The 20,346-nt window shown below is 53.2% G+C and overlaps 1 protein-coding gene across 1 annotated transcript in view; it reads left to right on the forward strand.

The window, feature by feature from the left end:
* The window catches only part of BSN (bassoon presynaptic cytomatrix protein), a 98,558-nt gene extending 80,830 nt beyond the window's left edge, over positions 1-17,728 (forward strand). The window contains exons 7-9 of the mRNA XM_050958626.1: positions 3,359-3,413; positions 12,334-12,432; positions 14,096-17,728. Of these exons, the coding sequence (XP_050814583.1) occupies positions 3,359-3,399 (41 nt within the window). The 3' untranslated portion in view covers positions 3,400-3,413; positions 12,334-12,432; positions 14,096-17,728. The remainder of the gene's footprint in view (positions 1-3,358; positions 3,414-12,333; positions 12,433-14,095) is intronic.
* The last annotated feature ends 2,618 nt before the right edge of the window (positions 17,729-20,346 follow it).

The raw sequence follows: 20,346 nt of genomic DNA on the forward strand, positions 1-20,346 counted from the left end.
GCTGTATTAGTAGGAGCACTGCCAGTAGATCGATCGAGGGATGTGATTATTCCCCTCTATTCAGCACTGGTGAGGCCACATCTGGAGTTTTGCATCCAGTTTTGGGATACCCGCAACAGAAAGGATGTGGACAAATTGGAGAGAGTCCAGTGGAGGGCAACGAAAATTATTAGAGGGCTGGAGCACATGATTTATGAGGAGAGGCTGAGGGAACTGGGCTTATTTAGTCTGTAGAAGAGAAGAGTGAGGGGGGATTTGATAGCAGCCTTCAACTACCTGAAGGGGGATTCTAAAGAGGATGGAGCTAGGCTGTTCAAAGTCATGGCAGATGTCAGAACGAGGAGCAGTGGTCTCAAGTTGCAGTGGCGGGAGGTTTAGGTTGGACATTAGGAAAAACTATTTCACTAGGAGGGTGGTGAAGCACTGGAATGGGTTACTTAGGGAACTGGTGGAATCTCCATCCGTAGAGGTTTTTAAGGCCTGGCTTTGACAAAGCCCTGGCTAAGATGATTTATTTGGGGTTGGTCCTGCTTTGAGCAGGGGGTTGGACTAAATGACCTTCTGAGGTCTCTTCCAACCCTAATCTTCTATGATTTTATGAATGAGTAACTAACTCATCCTTAGGTTATCTGCCAACACCCCCAGCTGCATGTCACCAGCACATGTTACCCACAAGGACTGTACATTTTCTTCCAAATCTTTGGTAAAGATCTGGAACAGCAGTGGGCTGAGAACAGATCCCCACAAGACCCAAAAGAACACCCCCTCCACACACACTGGCTGATAATTTCCTTTTGACAAGCTGTGATGGGTGTTCACCCCACACAGGCAGGCCAATTAGCTGCCCAGGCTGCACCTGGAGGAGGAGCTTCACAGCAAACAAAATTTCAGCCTCGGCTCATCAGGGTGGCAGAGAAAGCGCTAACACCCTCCAATGGCTGAACATTGAAGCTGAACAAAGTCAGTCTGGAAATCAGGTGTACATTTGCAATAGTTGGAAGAATTAACCATTGGTGCCTTTTACTGGGGTCCTAGTGGATTCTCTGGCACTATCAATTTCTAATTCATGACTGGCTCTGCTCTAGGAAGTGTTGTGGGGCCGCTCTCTCACCTGGGCCAAATGGGCTCAACCAAGCTGATCACAGGGACCCTTCTGACCTTCAAAGCAGGAATCTATATAAATAAACTCCAGCGCAATTCCTGTGAATGAGGCTCTAGAGTAGTGTTGCCAGGCATCTGGTTTTCGACTGGAATGCCTGGTTGGAAAGGGACCCTAGGAGCTCCGGTTGGCACCATCGACCTGGATGTTAAAAGTCTGGTCGGAGGCACAGCAGGGATCCAAGTCTAAGGCAAGCTCCCTACCTACCCTAGCTCCATGCAACTCCCGGAAGCGGCCTCTGGGTTCCAGTGGCCCCTAGGCTCATGGGTGGCCAGGGAGGCCCTGCCCGTGCCCCGAGTGCCAGCTAATCAGCTCCCATTGGCTGGGAACTACAACCAATGGGAGCTGCGGGGGTGGTGACTGCAGACAAGAGGGCAGCGCACAGAACTTCACTGGCCACACCTGCATCTAGGAGCTGTAAGTGTCACCAGGACCTCGCACCTCCTCCCACATTCAAACTCCCTCCCAGGGCCTGCACCCCGCAACCCCTTCACACCCCAACCCCCTGCCCCAGCCCTAAGCCTGCTTCTGCACCCAAAACCTCTCATCCCTGGCCCCAACCCAGAGCCCACACCCCCAGCCAGAGCCCTCACCCCTCCATACCCCAACTCCTTGTCCAAGACCAGAGCCCTCTCCTGCACCTCAAACCCTCATCCCCAGCCCCACCCCAGGGCCCACACCCTCAGCCAGAGCTCTCACCCCCACATACCCCAACTTCTTGTCCCAGCCCGGAGCCCTCTCTGCAACCTGAACCCCACATCCCCGGCCTCACCCTAGAGCCCGCACCCCCAGCCAGAGCCCTAACCCTCCTGCTCCAGCCCAGTGAAGGTGAGTGAGGGTGGGGGAGAGCGATCAATGGAGGGAGGGGAGATGGAGTGAGCAGGGATGGGGCCTCTGGGAAGGGGAGGGGCAGGGGTGGGACCTCGGGGAAGGGGCAGGGCAGTGGTGTTCAGTTTTGTGCAATTAGAAAGTTCACTCCCTAGATTAGGGCTGCCAACCATTGTGTGGGATGTGGCTACATTGCAATGAGTTCTGTGGCTGATCTATGTCAGCTCATGCATGCTCATAAGGCTTGGGCTGGAAAACTGCAGTGTAGACATCTGGTCTCGGACTGGCGGCTAGGCTCTGGGACCCACTCCTGTTGCCCTATTTTACAGAGAATCATGTTGACTGGCGTTAATCAGGCACATTTATTCTTGGCTACTTGTGTCAACCATTCAATGGCTTTGCCCAACCATTTGCCCGACCCTGTTTGCCTTTTCCAGGTGGTGGCACAACATTAGCATATCTCCAGTTCCCTGGGCCTTGCCCCGTATATCTGGAAGAGGTAATGGGAGGAGAAGGGGGGTACGGCAGGCTCAGAATTTCTCCCTGTTTTGTTCTTATGTTGTAGATGGTGGTGTTGTTTTAGAAACAATCAAGCGATTGCAGAGCCAACCTGGCTGTCACTGTGGAGCCAGGGTTACAACCAGGGGTGAAAGTAACTTAAAGGACTTACTGGTACACCGGAGTCCTGAGCAGGGGCATGGCCTCAACCGGAAGAGGTGTGGCCTAAACTGGAAGAGGTAGGGCCTTTCAATATTTAAAGGCCCTGGGGCTCCAGCTGTGGCTGGGAGCCCCAGGGCCTTTAAATCACCCTGGAGTACCAGCTGCAGAGGCTCAAGGGTGAATTAAAGGGCCTGGGGCTCCGGCAGCTGCAGAGCTCTGGGCCCTTTAAATCACTGCAGGAGTCCTGCCCCTGCTTCCCCCGGGGCAGCAGGGCTTGGGTGAGGATTTAAAGGGCCCAGAGCTCCAGCCGCTGTGAGAAGCCCCGGGCCCTTTAAAGTGCCACTGGAGCCCTGCTGCCAGAGCTCCAGTGGTACTTTAAAGGGCCCGGGGCTCCTCGCAGCGGCTGGAGCCCCGCGCCCTTTAAATCACCGCTGGGGAAGCCAGTCCAGTCCAGCATGGCGTACTGGCAAGAGCCAGTACGCCATACTGAACCAAACTGGCTTACTTTCACCTCTGGTTACAGGAGAAAGAGCTAGTGCCAGCATGGGCTGGACTTGGAGAGCAGCTTTGCTGTCAGGGCCCAGAGCTGCAGTGAGGTCACCGGGAGCTGCCCTGTCACTCCCCTGCAGGCCATGCCTTGACCCCAGACAATGCTGATACTGCACAGTGTCATTGCATGCCTCACCCTCCTCTTTTCTTTGCCCATCACAGCTGTGTCGGCGTTCGGAAAGAAATTCACATCGTTCTGGTGAGCAAATGCCACAAGGTGAGTCACACTCAACTTCCCCAATGCCCCACCCCTTGGCCATCCTGATGTACGAACTTTTGTCTCCCCACAGCTACCCTGATGCACCAGCCCTCACCTCCCCAGAGCCACATCAATGCACCAGCCCTTGCCTCCCCACAACTGCCCTGATGCACAAATCCTACTGCCACCCAATGTCCCAGCCAAAACCACCGCCAGTGTGCCAACCCTCACCATGCCATTGTCATCCCAAAGCACCAGCCCTCACCTCCCCACAGACACGCCAGCCCTTGCCTCCCCATGGCTGCCCCAAAGCACCAGCATCCCCTCCCCATAACCATCCCAATGCACCAGCCCTCATTTCCCCACAGCTCTCTTGACGCACCACCCCTTGCCTGCCCGTAACTGCCCTGACACACCAGCCCTCCCTTCTAGAATCATAGATTATTAGGGTTGGAAGGGACCTCAGGAGATCATCTAGTCCAACCCCCTGCTCAAGGCAGGACCAATCCTCAAATTATCCCCTCAAGGATTGAACTCAGAACCCTGGGTTTAGCAGGCCAATGCTCAAACCACTGAGCTATCCCTTCCCAGGGGTGGCTATGGCACCCTCAAAGCCTGTCTGACCTAAATATTAGCTGTCTCTCTAGAGGGCTGCCTACGTTCAAGATGGTGTTAGGGCCTCTCCTGCCTTGGGGACTCAGCAATCATTAAACAACAGCTCCCTATAGCTGACAGAGGAGCAGGACAATCCTGATCCCTGGGCCAGCCATGTCATTACTTACAGTTTCTAGCACTGTTGGGGCCAGTCCCACCTGCTCCCCTCCGCTGCCAATGCCTGATGATGGACATTTTCTTTGCCTGTAATACAAACCCTGCCTCCCTTCTTCACTCCAAACTCCCTAGAGCTGCAAATGGGCCAAAAGGCCATTTGATAAATTCAACTGCTGCTCAACTGAGTGCTGTGTTTTGATCTGTAAAGTCTGCTGTAGCTGCAAGCCCAGCCTCAGCACTGAGCTTTTTAATCTTCAAATAGAAGTTGGGGAACCTATAATTAGATCTGAGTTCAGGAAGGGACTAGTCCTGCTGCCCTGCAAAGTGAGAGGTTGAAGATCTCTGTTCTTGTGTCTTGGACACCTGCACAGCCAGATAAAAAAGCAGTGAAAACAAAGTTCATTAGCAGCATCCTCTGGGGACAGAGGCCATTGAATGCCTGTTAATTTAAGTGACTGAGAGTTCTGCAAAGCACTCTGAAAAATCAAGGCGATCCCAGGAAAACAATGCAGGATCTTTGTCAGCCACTGACAGAAATAAACCCAGTTTCATTGACACCACAATTAGGCACGATGGAAGGACCCTGGAAAGACACGAAAGGACTCTGAAGCTGGGTTCCCAAACAGGTGTGGAACATGGACCACCCAGGACCAGATGCTCTAGCCCTTTTCTCCCCACAGCCACCCTAATGTGCCAGCCCTCACTTCCCCAATCTGCCCAAACATGCCAGCCCTCCTCTCCCATAACTCTGCTGACATGCCAGCCCTTGTCTCCCCACAGCCAACCTGACGCACCAGCCATTGCCTCCCCATAACTCTTCTGACTCGCCAGCCCTGGACTCCACACAGCCACCGTGATGCACCAGCCCATAGTCACACAACATGCCAGCCAACACCATACATAGTATGCCAGCTCACACCACCTAATAGCCACCCTGAAGCACCAGCCCTCTCTTCCCCACAGGTACCTGGAACGACAACGGCTCGCGTAACAAGGCGGCCTTTGGTGGGACACTACTGAGAGTATCAATTCAGGACACATTGCTTAGAATAGGGCAGTCACCGCCTAAGGCTGGGGATCCTTCACTACTAAGGCACATCAAACCAGACAAACAGAGAAGACTTTGGTTTTACCCCACTGGCTAACCAGAAGTCATACAAGAATTCCCTTAGACACTCCAGTTTCCCAGTATCACCACCAGCACTGCTCCTTATGGGATGAATGGTTATGAAAACCAATACCCCAGTAAAAAGAAAAAGGGTTCTCCTGATCCCAAAGGACCAAGCCCCAGACCCAGGTCAATATACCAGCTAGATCTTACCCACTGCTGCCAATCCTTTACAATCTAAAATCTAAAGGTTTATTCAGAAAAAGAAAGAAATATAGTTGAGAGCTAAAATTGGTTAAATTGAATCAATTATATACAGCAAAATTCTTGGTTCAGGCTTATAGCAGTAATGGAATAAACTGCAAGTCCAAATCAAGTCTCTGGAGTACATCCATAGCTAGGTGGGTCATTCAGTACTTTGTTCCGAACTTCAGTTTGTAGCAAAGATCCTCCAGAGGTAAGAAGCGGGATTGAAGACCAAAATGGAGGGGTTTCCAGGGCCTTTTCTATCCTCTGCCATGTGGAATAACACCTCTTTGTTCTTAGTGTGGAAATTCACAGCAGCAAGATGGAGTGTGGAGTCACATGGGCAAGTCAAATGTCCATGCATGACTCAATTCTTTACAGGTAGAGCAGCCATTGCTCACATGCTACCTTGAACATGGTATGTTGATTGGAGTCTCCCAAGGTCCATTGTCAGCTAAGTGATTCTTGGCTGGGCACTTAATCTGAAGAGTCCCTTCTCAATAAGCTGGCCAAATGCTTCACTGGTGCTACTTAGAATCAAACACATTGAGATACAAGTACATAGTCAATATTTATAACTTCAAATACAAAAATGACACGTGCATACAGATAGCATAATCATAACCAGCAAATCATAGCCTTGTCTTGGATACCTTATTTGACCTCCTTTCTTATACCAAAACTTAACATTAATACCAAATTTTTAATACAGATGTCCTCTGTTCAGGTATTCTATTCGAAGTTAGTTTATTCGTTACCCATGGTGTCCTTTGACTCTCTCCCATGAAATCAGTCACTGGCTTTTCCTTCCCTCCAGTGTTCTTTCTGTATTGGCTCTAAATTTAATCCTGTTTCTAGCATTTTGATGTATCAGGGTCTGGCAAGATAAGGGCCAACGGTCTCCTAACCCCAGGAGTGTACATATGCAGAAAATCCAGCTCCCTTTTTGAGTTTACCCTGTGTTTCCCCCTCCCAGCACTGAATCCTTCCCTGCCCCTTAGAGGGCTAAGATCTGTGCTCTCTGGGCTAGGTGTGTTTACCCTTTAATCAGATTTACCTTTTCCCAGCAGCCTTCCCATAACTGGTCTCTGTGTTTCACCAGCCTGGGGGGAAACACCCCCTTCTTTGTCAGTTGGGTCATTTATGTTCTCACAAACTACCACCTGGCAATTTCCTGGACCCAACTCCTCTGTTATCACAGGCATTGGAGCTGCATCTTGATTTAAAGAGACACAGTTACTTTCCAAAAACCTATCAGAAATAGCATCCTGAAAAATTGGGACCTGGATTGGAGTACATTCTGCCACCTCCTTCTCTGTCCCTGAGAAATCAGCTGTGTGACTGCTCCCCTCCAGGATGTCAGGTACACAGTTCTTTCTCAAAACCTGGGTCACAGGCTGAGTGCCTGGGTGCACAGTTGCTGACCCAGCCATCCTCCTAGTGTCCTGGGCATCCTGTTCCAAGTGACCAGTGAAGAGACATTCCTGTACCCCCACTATTCTTTCCACAATTTCCTCCTCTGGGCCCCCTCCTAAGACACATTTCTCTGTGCTCCTTAGGGAGGATTCTATCTCTTGTTCATCTGCAGAACTCTGCCAGCTAACAACTGGGACAATTTCCTTAATCCCTGACAACACCTCTCCTGCCCCTGCACCTGAGGGCATGTTGCCTTCTGCTGGAAAGGAGCTAGTCTCAGCCCCTCCCATACTTGGAAGCACCCTGCTTCCCTGTGTTACAGAGTCACAGGAATCCTCACCCACCTCAGTGGTTTCTGAGGTTCCCTGCCCCTTCTTTGGGTTCTCCTATGGGACACATTTATCTCTGCTCCCTAGGGCCGGGTTTGTCTCTGGTTCAGCCATGACCTGCTGGCAGCTAACAACCTGGACAGTTCTCTCCCTGGCAGGCATTACACCCCCATCCCTTCCTGATGAGGTGTTGCTTCCAGCTGCAGTGCAGAAGCTGGTCTCAACCACCCTCCCACCTGGAAGCATGTGGTTGCTCCCTGCTGCAGAAGAATAAAGTCTCATTCTCTTGGCAGTTCCTGAGACCTTCCCCTTTCCCTTGGGGGTCCCAGGATAATACCCCCCTCCTGCTTCAGGCAAATACTTTAACCTGAGCTACATGGAAAAAATCATTACCAAGAAGAGGGTCAAATAGGAGGGGTTCCATTACCCCCACAGTCAAAACACTTTCCAAACCTTCCCAAACCACATGAATTTTAGCTAGTCAACACCATGCCTAGTGTGCCAGCCCTCACCACCTGATCGCCACCCCGAATCACCAGTACTCCCTCACACCCCCAGCCACCTGGAATCATGAGCCCTCATCTCTCCAAAGCCGCTCCTCTCCACTAACCCTCCTCTCCTCACAACCACTCTGGACCACCAGCCCTCAACTCCCTATGGTTGCTGTTATGCTCGAGCCCTCACCTCCTCACAGCCACCCTGATGCTCCAGCCCTTGCCTCCCGAAAGCCTCCCTGACACTCCAGCCCTCACCTCCCCATGGCTGCCCTGATGCTCCAGCCCTTGCCTCCCCACAGCTGTGCGGAAGTATCAGCCCTTGCCACCCTGATTTGCCAGCTGTTGTCACCCTCAACACACCACAACTGTCCCGAAGCGCCAGTCCACGCCTCCCCACAGCCACCCTGACGCTCCAGTCCTCGACTACCCACACCCGCCTAGACACGCCACGCCTTATCTCCCCAAAACCGCTCTGAACCACCAGCCCTCTCCACCCCACAGCCATCCTGACACGCCAGCCCTCACCTCCCGAAAGCAGCCCTGATGCACCAACCCTTGCATCCTCACAGCCACCCTCACACGTGGGCCCTAGCCTCCCTATAGTTGCCCTGAGGCACCAGCCCTTGCCTCCCCACAGCCGCCCTGATGTGCCAGCCCTCGCCTCCTCACAGCCGCCCTGATGTGCCACCCTTTGCCTCCCTACAGCCACCCTGATGCTTCAGCCGTCACTTTCACACAGTGGCCCTGACACATCAGACCTTGCCTCCCAAGAGCTGCCCTGACACATCAACCCTCGCCTCCCCACAGCTGCCCCCGATGCACCAGCCCTCACCTCCTCACAGCCGCCCTTATGTGCCAGCCTTCGCATCCCCACAGCCACCCTCACACGCCAGCCTATGGCCACCCATAATGCCAGCCAATACCACGCCTAGTGTGCCAGCTCACCACCTGATTGCTGCCCTGAATCACCAGTATTCCCTCCTCCCCCAGCCACCTGGAACCATGAGCCCTCGTCTCTCCAAAGCCACTCCTCTCCTCAGAACCGATCAGAACCACCAGCCCTTGTCTCCTCAGAGCCACTCCGATGCACCAGCCCTCAACTCTCAACAGCTGCTCTGACGCACCAGACCTCGCCTCCCCACAGCCACCCCGACACGCCAGCCCTCGCCTCTCCACAGCTGCCCTGAAGCTCCAGTCCTCACCTCCCCATGGCCGCCCTGATGCTCCAGCTGTCATCCCCATGTCCAAGCTGACATGCCAGACCTCGCCTCCCCACAACTGCCCCAATGTGCCAACTGTAACGATGCTGCCCTTGGTAAGACACTTCTGAGAGTATCAATTCAGGACAAGTTGCTTAGAGCAGGGCAGTGACAGCCCAAGGCTGGGGTTTCTCCACTTCTAAGGCAAACCAAATCAGACAGACAGAGAGGGCTTTGGTTTTAACGCTCCCCCCCCCCCCCAGCTAACCATAACTCATATAAGTAATTCTCTTAGACACTTCAGTTTCCCGGTATCACCACCAGTGCCACTCCTTATGGGGATGAATGGTTATGAAAACCAATATCCCAGTAAAAGCAAAAAAGGTTCTCCTGATACCAAAGGACCAAGCACCAGACCCAGGTTAATATACCAGTTAGATATTACCCACAAATCATTCTGTTGACAATCCTTTAGAATCTAAATATAAAGGTTTATTCAGAAAAAGAAAGAAATATAAATGAGAGCTAGAATTGGTTAAATGGAATCAATTACATACAGTAATGGCAAAGTTCTTGGTTCAGGCTTGTAGCAGTGATGGTGTCACGGAGTGTGGGGGAGTCGGGGCCCTGCACCCCTCTTCCTGGGATTCACAGTGACTCACAGCCAGCCAGTAAGTCGGAAGGTTTATTGGACAATAGGAACTCTGTCTACAGCAGAGTTTGTAGGCACAACAAGGATCCCTCAATCAAGTCCTTCTGGGGATTCAGGGAGCTTAGACCCCAACCTTGGGGTTCCCTGCGTTGTACCGCTTAGCCCAAACTGAAACTAAAAATTCCTCCAGCCCCTCTCTTTCTCCTCTCCTCTGCCCCTCCTCCCTTTGTTCAGTCTCCCTAGGCAGCCGGTGTGAATTCCCTCAACCCCCTCCTGGCTCAGGTTACAGCACAGGTAGATTTCTTCTCATTCCCAATGTAACCTCCCTGCAACATTCCCAGGTCAAATCCACCCTGCTCCATCACAGATGGAATAAACTGCAGGTTCAAATCAAGTCTCTGGAGTACATCCACAAGGATGGGTCATTTGGTCCTTTGTTCAGAGCTTCAGTTTGCAGCAAGGTTCCTCCAGAGGTCAGATGCAGGATTGAAGACAAGATGGAGGAGATGCAGCAGTCTTTTATAGTCTCTTGCCATGTGGCCTCTGCTTTCTTTGTCCCAAAGATAAGCCATCCAGCACATGGCATAGAAAAACCTTAGAGTTCTGTCCATAGGCATGTCCCTGCATGCCTTGCTGAGTCACAAGGCATATCTGCTTTCTCTCAGTGGGTCAGTTGTATAGCTGATGGTCCTTAATGGGCTATCAAGCAGGCTAGGCAGTGCTGATGCCAAATTGTCTGTGGTGTCACCCAGAAGCATAGCACAGGTTTGAAATAAGACAGTATAGAGCCAATACTTACAACTTTAAATACAAAAATGATACATGCATATGGATAGCATAATCATAACCAGTAAATCATAACCTCCTCATAGACACCTTACTTGACCTTCTTTGTACAAGATTGGGTGCCACTAAAGGATTTTGGTTGCAACAATGGTCTTTACGGTCACAGTTCGTGTCAATAATGTCACACGTCGCTTCCCCACAACCACCCTGACACACCAGCCATCCTCTCCTCACAACCACTCAGAACCACCATCTCTCATCTCCCCACAGCTGCCCTCACACACTAACCCTCGTCTTCCCACAGCTGCCCCAAAGCACCAACCTTTGCCTTTTCATAGTCGCCCCGAAGCACCAGCCCTTGCATCCTGACAACTGCCCTGAAGCACCAGCCCTCTCCTGCTCACAGCTGCCCAGAAGCACCAGCCCTTGCCACCCTACAGACACCCTGATTTGCCATCTGTAGTCACCCCATGGTGCCCTGATGTGCCAAACCTCGACTCCCCACAACTGTCCCAATGCGCCAGTCCTCAGCTCCCCACAGCCGCCCAGATGTGTCAGCCCTCGACTCTCCACAACTGCTCTGAACAACCAGCCCTCGTCTCTCTATGACCACCCTGACACATCAGCCCTTACCTTCCCACAACAGTCCCGGCACATCAGTCCTTGCCACCTCACAGCCATCCTGACATCCAACCTCTTGCCTCCTCGCAGCGACCCTGACACATGCCCCCTCACCTCCCCACAGCCTCCCTGACATGCCAGCCATCACCTCCCCACAACCGCCCCAACACTCCAGGCCTCGTCTCCCAACATCCACCCTTACGTGCTAGCCCTCGCCTCCCCAGAGCTGCCCTGATGCACCAGCCCTCTCCTCCCCACAACCGTCCTGATGTTCCATCCCTCACCTCCCCACAGGCGCTCCAGCCCTTGCTTCCCCCATGCACCAACCATCCCCTCCCCACAACCACTCGGAACCACCAGCTCTTGCCTCATCAAAGACACCCTGACGCACCAGCCCTCGTATTCCCACAGCTGCCTCGAAGCACCAGCCTTCACCTCCTCATGGCCACCCCGAAGCACCAGCTCTCCCCACCTTACAGCTGCCCTGACACTCCAGCTCTCGTGTACCCACAATGGACCCAAAACACCAGCCCTCACCTCCCCAGAGCTGCCCCGATGTGGCAGCCCTCGCCTCCCCACAGCTGCCCCAACACTCCAGCCCTCGTCTCCCCACATCTGCCCTTATGTGCCAGCCCTTGCCTCCCTAGAGCGGCCCTGATGTGCCAGCCGTCGCCCCTTACAACTGCCTCAATGCGCCAGCCCTTGCCTCCCCACAGCCTCCAGGACACGCCAGCCCTCATCTCCCTGCAACTCTCCTGACAAACCAGCCTTTGCCTCCCCACAACCGCTCCGAAGCACCAGCCCTCACCACCCGACAACTGCCCCGACGAACACATCCACCCTGATGCCCCAGCCTTCGCTACCCTACTACTGCTCTGCTGTATTGGCCCTGCCTGATGCTCCGGACTAGGTGTGTGGGCTTTATAGTGTCCGCTGGATGCTGGGAATGGGTGAGAGCATCCCAAGCAATGTCTGCAATGTCACGCTAGGGAGATGAAAATCAGCCCATCCAGCCCCCATCCATGTGCCACTGACCCATTCCCCCACTCCCTGGCCCCCATTATCCCCCACCACTCACCCAAGTCACCATCCCTCCAGCCACTCACTTTCTCCATACCCCACCAGCAGTCACTCACCGTGTGCCCACTCCCCAGCCCCTGCACACTGCACTGACCTCCCATCCTCTCTCCTGCCCAGTAGCCCACCTGTTATTTGCTGACTGCACTACCCTACTGAGGTAAGAATTGCCTGGGGGTACCTTTCATTAGCTGCCGGCCCCCTCTCTGCCCCAACCCACCCTCTTCCCCCAACAGGAGGCTAGGAAAGCAGGTGGCAATCTAGTCTTTGCAGTGGAAAAAACCTATGAAGAAACCAGTGAATTCAGCAGGCAACGTTGGACTCTGGGTATAACAGTGAGTGTCACTGCAAAGTGGGGCTGGTGTCTGTTGGGGTACAGCTGCAAGGGGTCTGCGCGGGTGCTACATCCACAAGGGGGACTTCTAGGGATAGAGCCGCATGGGGGTCTGAGGGTGCAGCTGCACGGGGGTCGGGTACAGCCACGTGGGGGTTGGGCTACAGTCGTGAGGGGAATTGCTGCTTTTTGCTTTTTGCAGATTGGATTATGTGGAAATTAATGCCCATGGGCAGGGTCAGGCACACAGCAAGGTTCCTCCCTCAGCTCTGCTGTTGCCTCTCCAACACCCGCCTTGCAGCCACAGGCTAGCCCCACTTCAACCCGCAGCCCCTGCTAGGCCAGCCCTGGGATCCCCCCTATCCCAGCTCAGCCAGTGCCCTCTCTCCCAAACCACATCCTTCTGCTATTTCAGCTCCCCCCTCCACTAGCTCTGCCAGTGCCCCTCATTCCCGACCCACAGCCCCCTGCTGTTCCTGAAGAAAGTGTGCCCGTCATTAAAGCTGTGTGCAGGCTTTCTGCTGGTACCAGAACGGACAGGCTCATTTTCCATGTGCCATCAGTCATAGTGCGTTGGAGAGCAAAACGCCTGAGGTGTGGTATGTTTGCTGTATGATGAGGTTGACAGGGCGAAGGTGGCTGGAACAGGGCAGTGCCCCCCAGGCCGCGAGTGGATAGGCCATTTGAGAGGCCCTTGTCCCAGTGGGAAGAATAAAGTGTGGGAGAGGCTCGGCCTATCACTCCCTTCCCTGGGAACCAGACCCTGCCCCATGCCATCTCCTGGGCATGGCAGCCATTGCCTAGGCTGCTCAGTGTCTAGGCCAGCTCCCCCAGCCCTGCTCTCACCAACATTCACGCCCCGGGTGGCCATTCACATGGGTACAGAAGAAGTCTGACAGAGCAGGCTGGTCCCTGTGGTGTGGGCACTGCACAGAACATAACAGTCCCTGCCTGGGAGAGCTGGGAGTGAGAGACGGGACTGCCCAGAGCATGTGACCAACAAGCCACTGGAGTACCGAACCCACAGGGAGGTCATGACCCCACTGGGAAGGCCTCCTTGCCGGCTGGCCCATGTTTGCCCACAGAGATGAGCTGATCTCTCTTTGGCTGCCACTGCCCCAGCACCCTCCCCACCAGCCCTTTGCCAAGGGGGACTGGTTGACATTGTGGCTGCTGAATCATGGCTTGCCCAGGCCACTCCTCCTGCTTGGAGCATCACCCACTGCTTGGGTGTTGCTGGGCTACTGAACCCCTGCCTGGCAATGGGTAGCCGAACACCAGAGTTGTGGCAGGATAGCTGCGGGAGCCTGTCCTGGCCTGCTGGGGAGGTGTGTGTGGGCGGGGACTGCAGTGCTGATTTGCAGAGGGTGAAATGCACAGCTCTGAGCCCAGATTTAAGCTAAGGGTCCCCGGGGGTTGGGCAGTTCATTGGGTCAGCAGCTCGTCAGCCATATCCTTGATTGTAAACAGGCTACACACTCCTCTCGCTGGCCACTGTGCCTGCAGGGAGCTGTTCCCAAGCCAGAGGACTGTGCATGCTGTGGGGGCAGGAGTGATAATGAAAGTGCTTGGAGCTCAGTCATGGACCAGGGCCCTTTGCACCAGGCGCTGCACACACACAGAGTTGTCAATGATCTTTCTATCTCTTTCTGTCTCTCATCAAGCTTTTGAAACCATGGAAACCACTAGGCTGCTTCACAAATTGCAAGGCCAGAAGGGCCCAGTGTGACATGGAAGGCTGAAGCCAGGATGTTGGGTCTCACTGAGCAAACCAGGCCTTTACCCGTAGCAAGCTTCTTCAGAGCCTGAGGCAGCACTGCAGGAGGGCGTGGGGAGTGATCTCTTCTTAGCTCTGTGCACTGTCTGGAGCAAGCTATGGGAACACGTGCCCAGCGCGCAGGCTTGGTGTCCATCAGGAACATTGACAAAGTATGGGCCCGTGCCACAATGTGACTGTCATGGTGGTGGGGTTTGCCCTACTCTCAGAGGATACTTCTGAGGTTGTGCAGGACTGCTCCTTCCTGTAGTCAACTTGGGCCGGGGATCTGATGTGGGGACCTGGCCCTTTCTAGAGAGTATACACAGAGTTGCTCACTCACTGAATCTTAACTCTAGTATCTTCATAGGTTTTTCCCTCTCTCTGAGCCATGTACGAGTCGAGGGCTGGCAGCTGAAGGCTCCAATCTCCTTCACATTCCAGTTTGCCCCATCGGCCCATCCACACGCACAGCGTTCCTGTACTCTCACCATCCCTGTGACAGAAAGTGTTCCACACCCCCATCCGGGGATTGAGAGAACTTCATTTAGGACCTAACACTGTTTCCTTACTGAGATACGAGGCCATAGGACTCTGAAAGGCAGTGCATAAACTGGCTGACTTTTCCCAAAGTAGATACTGGCCAGGCACGTCTCTCAGCTGCCCCAAAGCCATCCAGAAGCCATTCTAAAGCATTCAAATGGCAGTGCTATCCACTGGTAACGTCACACATTGTTTTACGTATGCCTGGGTATTATTTTTATTTCCAGAACAGCCTTAATCATTCCACTTTGATTTACGTCTATACCTCATCAACACCCAGGGGCTGGAGGTTTCTTGTTTCTTTTTGGTTTGGTTTCCTTTGTACTGAATTCTCTTTCCTTTCTGCTTTGTGCTGAGTTAGCACCCAGGCTATTGTCTGTAGAAGCAATAGAGTCCAGAAGGCTATAAAGAGCACAAGGTCAGGAGAGTGCTGCCTCTGCCATTCTCCTTCTTATTACTGTGCAATTCAAGTCCTTCTTAAGCCATTGCCGGTAGGCATGCTCCGAAAGATGAGGAGCTACTCACAACAAAAAGTTTAACTTGACAGGATGAAGTTCCTCGGACCATAACCCAGGAGAGCAGAAGGAAACCAAATGGAAAGCTTGTTTCACCTTAAAGAAATCAGCAAATGTACAAATGTTCTGGTTTTCATTTGTTTTTGTTGTCAGTTTCCTGCCAGTCTTTGGTTCATGCTGAGCATGCTCAAAACAACAGTTCATTGGTGTGATCCATTGGAGCTTCCATCCACTTTGGGTAACTGCGAGTGAGTCTCATGTCTAATGTTCTATGCAATGAAATACAAAATTGAAAAAATCCTGTTAATATTTACTAAGTTCTATGTTCTGTATAAGGATTTAATTGCAACTGTGCTATTGATACTGGAAAGTGATCTTTATATCAAACACCTGTGTGTATAACATTTCAATTAGTGGCATGTTTGACCCATTGAGGGACACTTTGCCAAAGGCCTGTGACTGTCCTGTAGTAGAGCATGGCTTGCTACTTTTCTGCACGCTCTCATATACGTTTAATGCTTGCAGTTCTTTGCTTGGAGGACTTTTTTCTCATGGTTCATCTTCTATGTTGAATGCTAGTAGCAGATTTATGCACTTGTTATTGATGGTGCAGTCCCAATGTGAAGCAGGACAGCCTGCAGCTGATGCATCTGAACTCTCTGCCTCTTGCCCTGCAGTGGCTGCCAAGGTCCAATACACAGCACCACCAGGGATTCCCTGACATAGACCTTTGTCCAGCCCTGGTCCATCTCAGAATAGGCAACCGGGCAATTGGGGGTGGGGCGGGCGAGACCAGTAGCCAGTTGGGCAGGGCAGCTGGAGCAGCTCTGGAAATTGGTTTTAGAATTTTTGCACTGAAGCTTCCCTGCGCTGCCCTGCTTTGTGAGGCTGAGAGGTTTCATAGTGGTGTCAGTTCCCAGTGCCACTCCTTCCAGTGCAGTATTACCAGTGACTGAAGAGCCCGAACAACTACTCCAGGAATCTATGGAGAGAGAACTGAGCATGATCCAGTGATAGTAAAGCAGAGCAGACTGCCCCGCAGTTACAGTTCCCTCCCTGCCCATAAGCACCTGGCTGAACCCTGTGTTTGCACAAGCTAGATGAAGCCTGTAAAGCTCTTTCAGGTGAGAGATGGGGCCAGAGCCTTCTCTGTGCCCCTGGGCACTGTGAGCCTGTGGGGACTGGGCAGGACCCGGGGGTGCTCACCACAGCACTCACTCTGCAGTGTGCACCAGCTTGGCTGTGCCAGATTGGTGAGTGATCAGCCCAGCCAACACCCTCCTTCTCGGATCCCAAAGCACCTCTGGTCAGGGATCTTGGGCTCCACACTCTGCTTAGGGTTTGTTTCACTGTCCTCCCATTACGTTGCAGCGTCATAGTCAGTGACTGAGCCCCTGGGTGGTGTCTCAGCACGGAGGCCACATCCTTGTGGCCATGGAGGCTGAGTTCTCCTCTTTCCATGCAGGGCACAGTGTCACTGTCGCTGGAGGACTGAGAGTCAGTCCGTCCCCAGCTGTGCCAGGAGCACATCCTCTCCCACCTCCTGCTTAGGTGCTGCAGCTCAGAGAGGAGGTAAAACCAGGCCCCTGGCCTGGGTGTGACAGAGTGAGGGGGGCGGTGACAGAGCCCTTTGCCTGGCCAGGCTGTCGGAGAGTGCAGAGCAGCAGCCCCCGGGTCAGAGTGTGGCAGGGTCAGCCTGGTCAACGTGGCGCTGCCAACAAGTGTGCGGTCACTGCAGACATGGCCACACTGCAGTTAGCAGGCAAGCAGCTAGTCATGGACCCAGCACAGCTGCTGGGCACTACACCTGCTGATTTGCACTGGCCACACTTGTGGGCAGAATGGTGTCAGCCCTGCAGGTGAAGCAGAACAGAGAGACCTGACTCCCTTAACATCCTGCCTGGCTGGGGCATTGCCCAGGCATGCCCCCTCTTGGCCTTGGCCAGGGGCTCACTTGGGGTACTGGTTTGGGTATAAAAGTGAGCTAGTCCTGAACACAGAGCCTCGCTCTTGGGCTCCTGCCTGCCTTCGAAGGGGGCAGACATGGCTGTTCTTGCCCCAGGCAGTAGGACATTCCTGAGCAGAAACGGTCTAGGGCCTGCCAGGATGTTTCCCCCGATGACAAGTGCATAGTCTGCAGATGCTTCTCCAGGGCTCTAGCTGGACTCCTTTGCTCCGCTGGTTTGCTCAGAAGTGGCTGCACCAGCCCACTTCATTCCTGCCATGTAAATAGTTGTACAGTGTGGAATTTCCAGTGGTACTGAGAACAAAACAAAGCGAGGCCACGGAGCACCTCTCACTGCCCAGCACACTGGCCACATGTCTGTGGTGGGCTCACTGGGCTGACTGCTCTTGCCATCCCCTCCCCATGCTCACATCCCCCGGGGCTTTCCTTTGCATTGGCTTTTGGAGGGAGGAGGGCATGCTGTTCAAAGCTCAATCAAAAGAACAAATTGCCAGTTGTAAGTGCAATGACCTTGTGAATGGTGTGTAGTCCTGCTGTGCTCTGTGAGAACATGTATTTCAGTGTGCCACCTCTTGTATTGTGACTCCCTCCAAGACGTTGCCCCTACAACGTATTTCTGTGGGAACAGAATAAAAAGACTTGATAGAAATCAGAGGGTGCCATGACTTGACCTGTATCGAGCGAGACTACACAGCAAAGTGGGGCTGATGTGCACTGAGGAGAGCTGGGCAGCCCAGAAGGTGACAGGCACTAGCAACTAGCAGCAGCTGCCGGACTGAGCTGAATGGGCATGGCCAGCAGCACTGGGGTCCCTGGTGAGCAAGTCTGGGTTCAGCCAGGTTTGGTGGGACAATGGCTTTTCCTCCTAGCATAGCTGTGTTCCTTGTGGGACAGGTGGGGAGCAGAGTTGCCTGCAGCCCTGAGCTGCTGGATCTATACAGTCTATACTACCACAGTAAGTTGACCTACACTACGCAATTCCAGCTACATGAATAATGTCCCTTGGTCAAGTTACCATGGGGTCTACACCACGAGGGGTAGATGGGAGAAAATCTTACCTTACTTTACTCTTCTTACCAGGGGTAGAGTATAGGGGTCAACTGGACAGCAATCTGCAGTCTTTATTAGACCCGCTAAATCAACCGCCGGTAGATCCATCTCAGAGCGTCGATCCCCGCAGTAGTGTAGATCTGTCCCTCATTAGGAGTAGAGTACAGGGGTCCACTGGAGAGCAATCTGCTGATGATTTGGCAGGTCTTCACTTCTCAGAGCATTGATCCCATTGTAGTGTAGACATAGCCTGATGAGTCACAGGGGACTCTTGGCTAAGGAGCTGGCTACCTGGCTCGAGGAGACTGGCTGTCATGGAGTCACAGGCTGGGTGCTCTGGAACCGCTCTGAATGAAGCCAGGCAGGACTCAGGGGCATGTCTCCTCTCAGGGCCACTCTCACCAGGGCAACCTGCTCACCTTCAGCGCTTCCTGTGTCTGACCTTGGAGCATTCAGCCCTCTGTGAGCTCCCCCCAGCAAGTCCCCCTGGATGGGCCACCTGGGGAAGCCTCACCTCCACCCCCAAAGGGTCCCTGCATCCCACTTCACAGTTGGCAGTGACTCTCAGCCAGCATAGTGAAATAGAAGTGTTTAGTAGTTGACAAGAACATAGCATACAGCAGAGCTTGTTAGCACATAAAGCAGGAAGTTACAGCAAAGTCCATCTTGGAGGCTGTCCCACTGTGTCCCAAACCAGGAGACTAACTAGCCTCCAGCGGCTTGTCCTTAGTCCTTTGTCTCTTTTCTGGGCAAAAAGGTCACCTGGTCTCCACCTCACTCCTTGTTGCAACTTGTCGCAGCTGGCTGGCTCCTGGTAGAGGGGCCCTGGCCATCAGTTCCCAGGTTACAAAGTGTCCGACCATCAGGGCCAGATTAACTCTCCTGTGGGCCCGGGGCTATTAGATTTTGTGGGGCCCCTGTATACAAGTATTTTTTCCTGGGAGGGAGTTTGGTGCAGGAGGGGGCTGGGGCAGGAGATTGGGATGCAGGAGGGTATGCAGGGTCTGGGAGGGAGTTTCAGTGCAGGAGAGGATTCTGACCTGGGGCAAGGCATTGTGGTGCAGGGGGGGGTGCAATGGGAGCTCCAGGGACTGTGCTGGGGGTGGAGGCAGTGTGCGGAGCCCCTTCCCCTCTGGAAGCCACAGAGATGTGCTAGCAGCCGGCAGTCTCTGGGAGAGGTGTGCGGCCACAACATGTAGGCAGCCTGTCTGAGCACCCCTTTGATCGCTACCTGTGATTTATTTTTCTGGGGCCCCCCCCTTGAGCCCCTGCGTTAATCAGGCCCTGCTGACCATTATCTGTGTGCAGGCAGCTAGTGGCAGCCACACCTGCCCACTACAGTCTCAGTAAAACAATAACACATCCTTGTCTCACCTCCTAGGTATCGATGTAACACAGGGGAAACTGTGGCACACACGGTATTCATGCAAAACATTAAGAAAAAAAAATCTCCCACTTTGTCACATCTCTTCCCTCTTTGAGACTGAACTGAGCAGGGTCAGTTTAGCCAGTGACCTGGGGAACTTTTCCTTCAGACCCCATCTGTTCATGACAAAGCATCAGCTATAACACTGGCACTGCCATTCACGTGGACCACCTCCATCCTGGAGGACCACACTCCACCTCAGGAGTTTGACATTGTTAGGGGGCTTATTCCTTCACCCTCTCACTTCCCTGGTCCTTCTCGCATGAACAGCAAGCAACAATACCCGAAGTCTTCCCTGAATATCTATATCCTAACACTCCACCCTTTTTTTTTCGTTTGGGATCCTCCTGCCCAGGTATCCCTGGAAAAGCACAGGACATATGGCAACACATTTCCTGATAGGGCCAGGCATCAAGGTGGAAGATGTCAATATTCCATTTGTCCCACTGCCCCTTGTGTAGTACAGTGCCCTTCACCTTCTCTCGTATGGGTATACCACATCTATTCCAATTAGTGTTCCAGACTTCCCATTATAGTGGGCCCGAGAAGGTTGGGTCCGGGTTGTTTAGTACACTGTGGGGTGAGGAGGGCTTACTACATTACTTATAGATTATCTCCATATGCAACGTAACACAAGTACAGTTAACAATACACTATCC

Source organism: Gopherus flavomarginatus, chromosome 6 (assembly GCF_025201925.1).
Source record: "Gopherus flavomarginatus isolate rGopFla2 chromosome 6, rGopFla2.mat.asm, whole genome shotgun sequence".
Taxonomy (NCBI): Eukaryota; Metazoa; Chordata; order Testudines; family Testudinidae; genus Gopherus; species Gopherus flavomarginatus.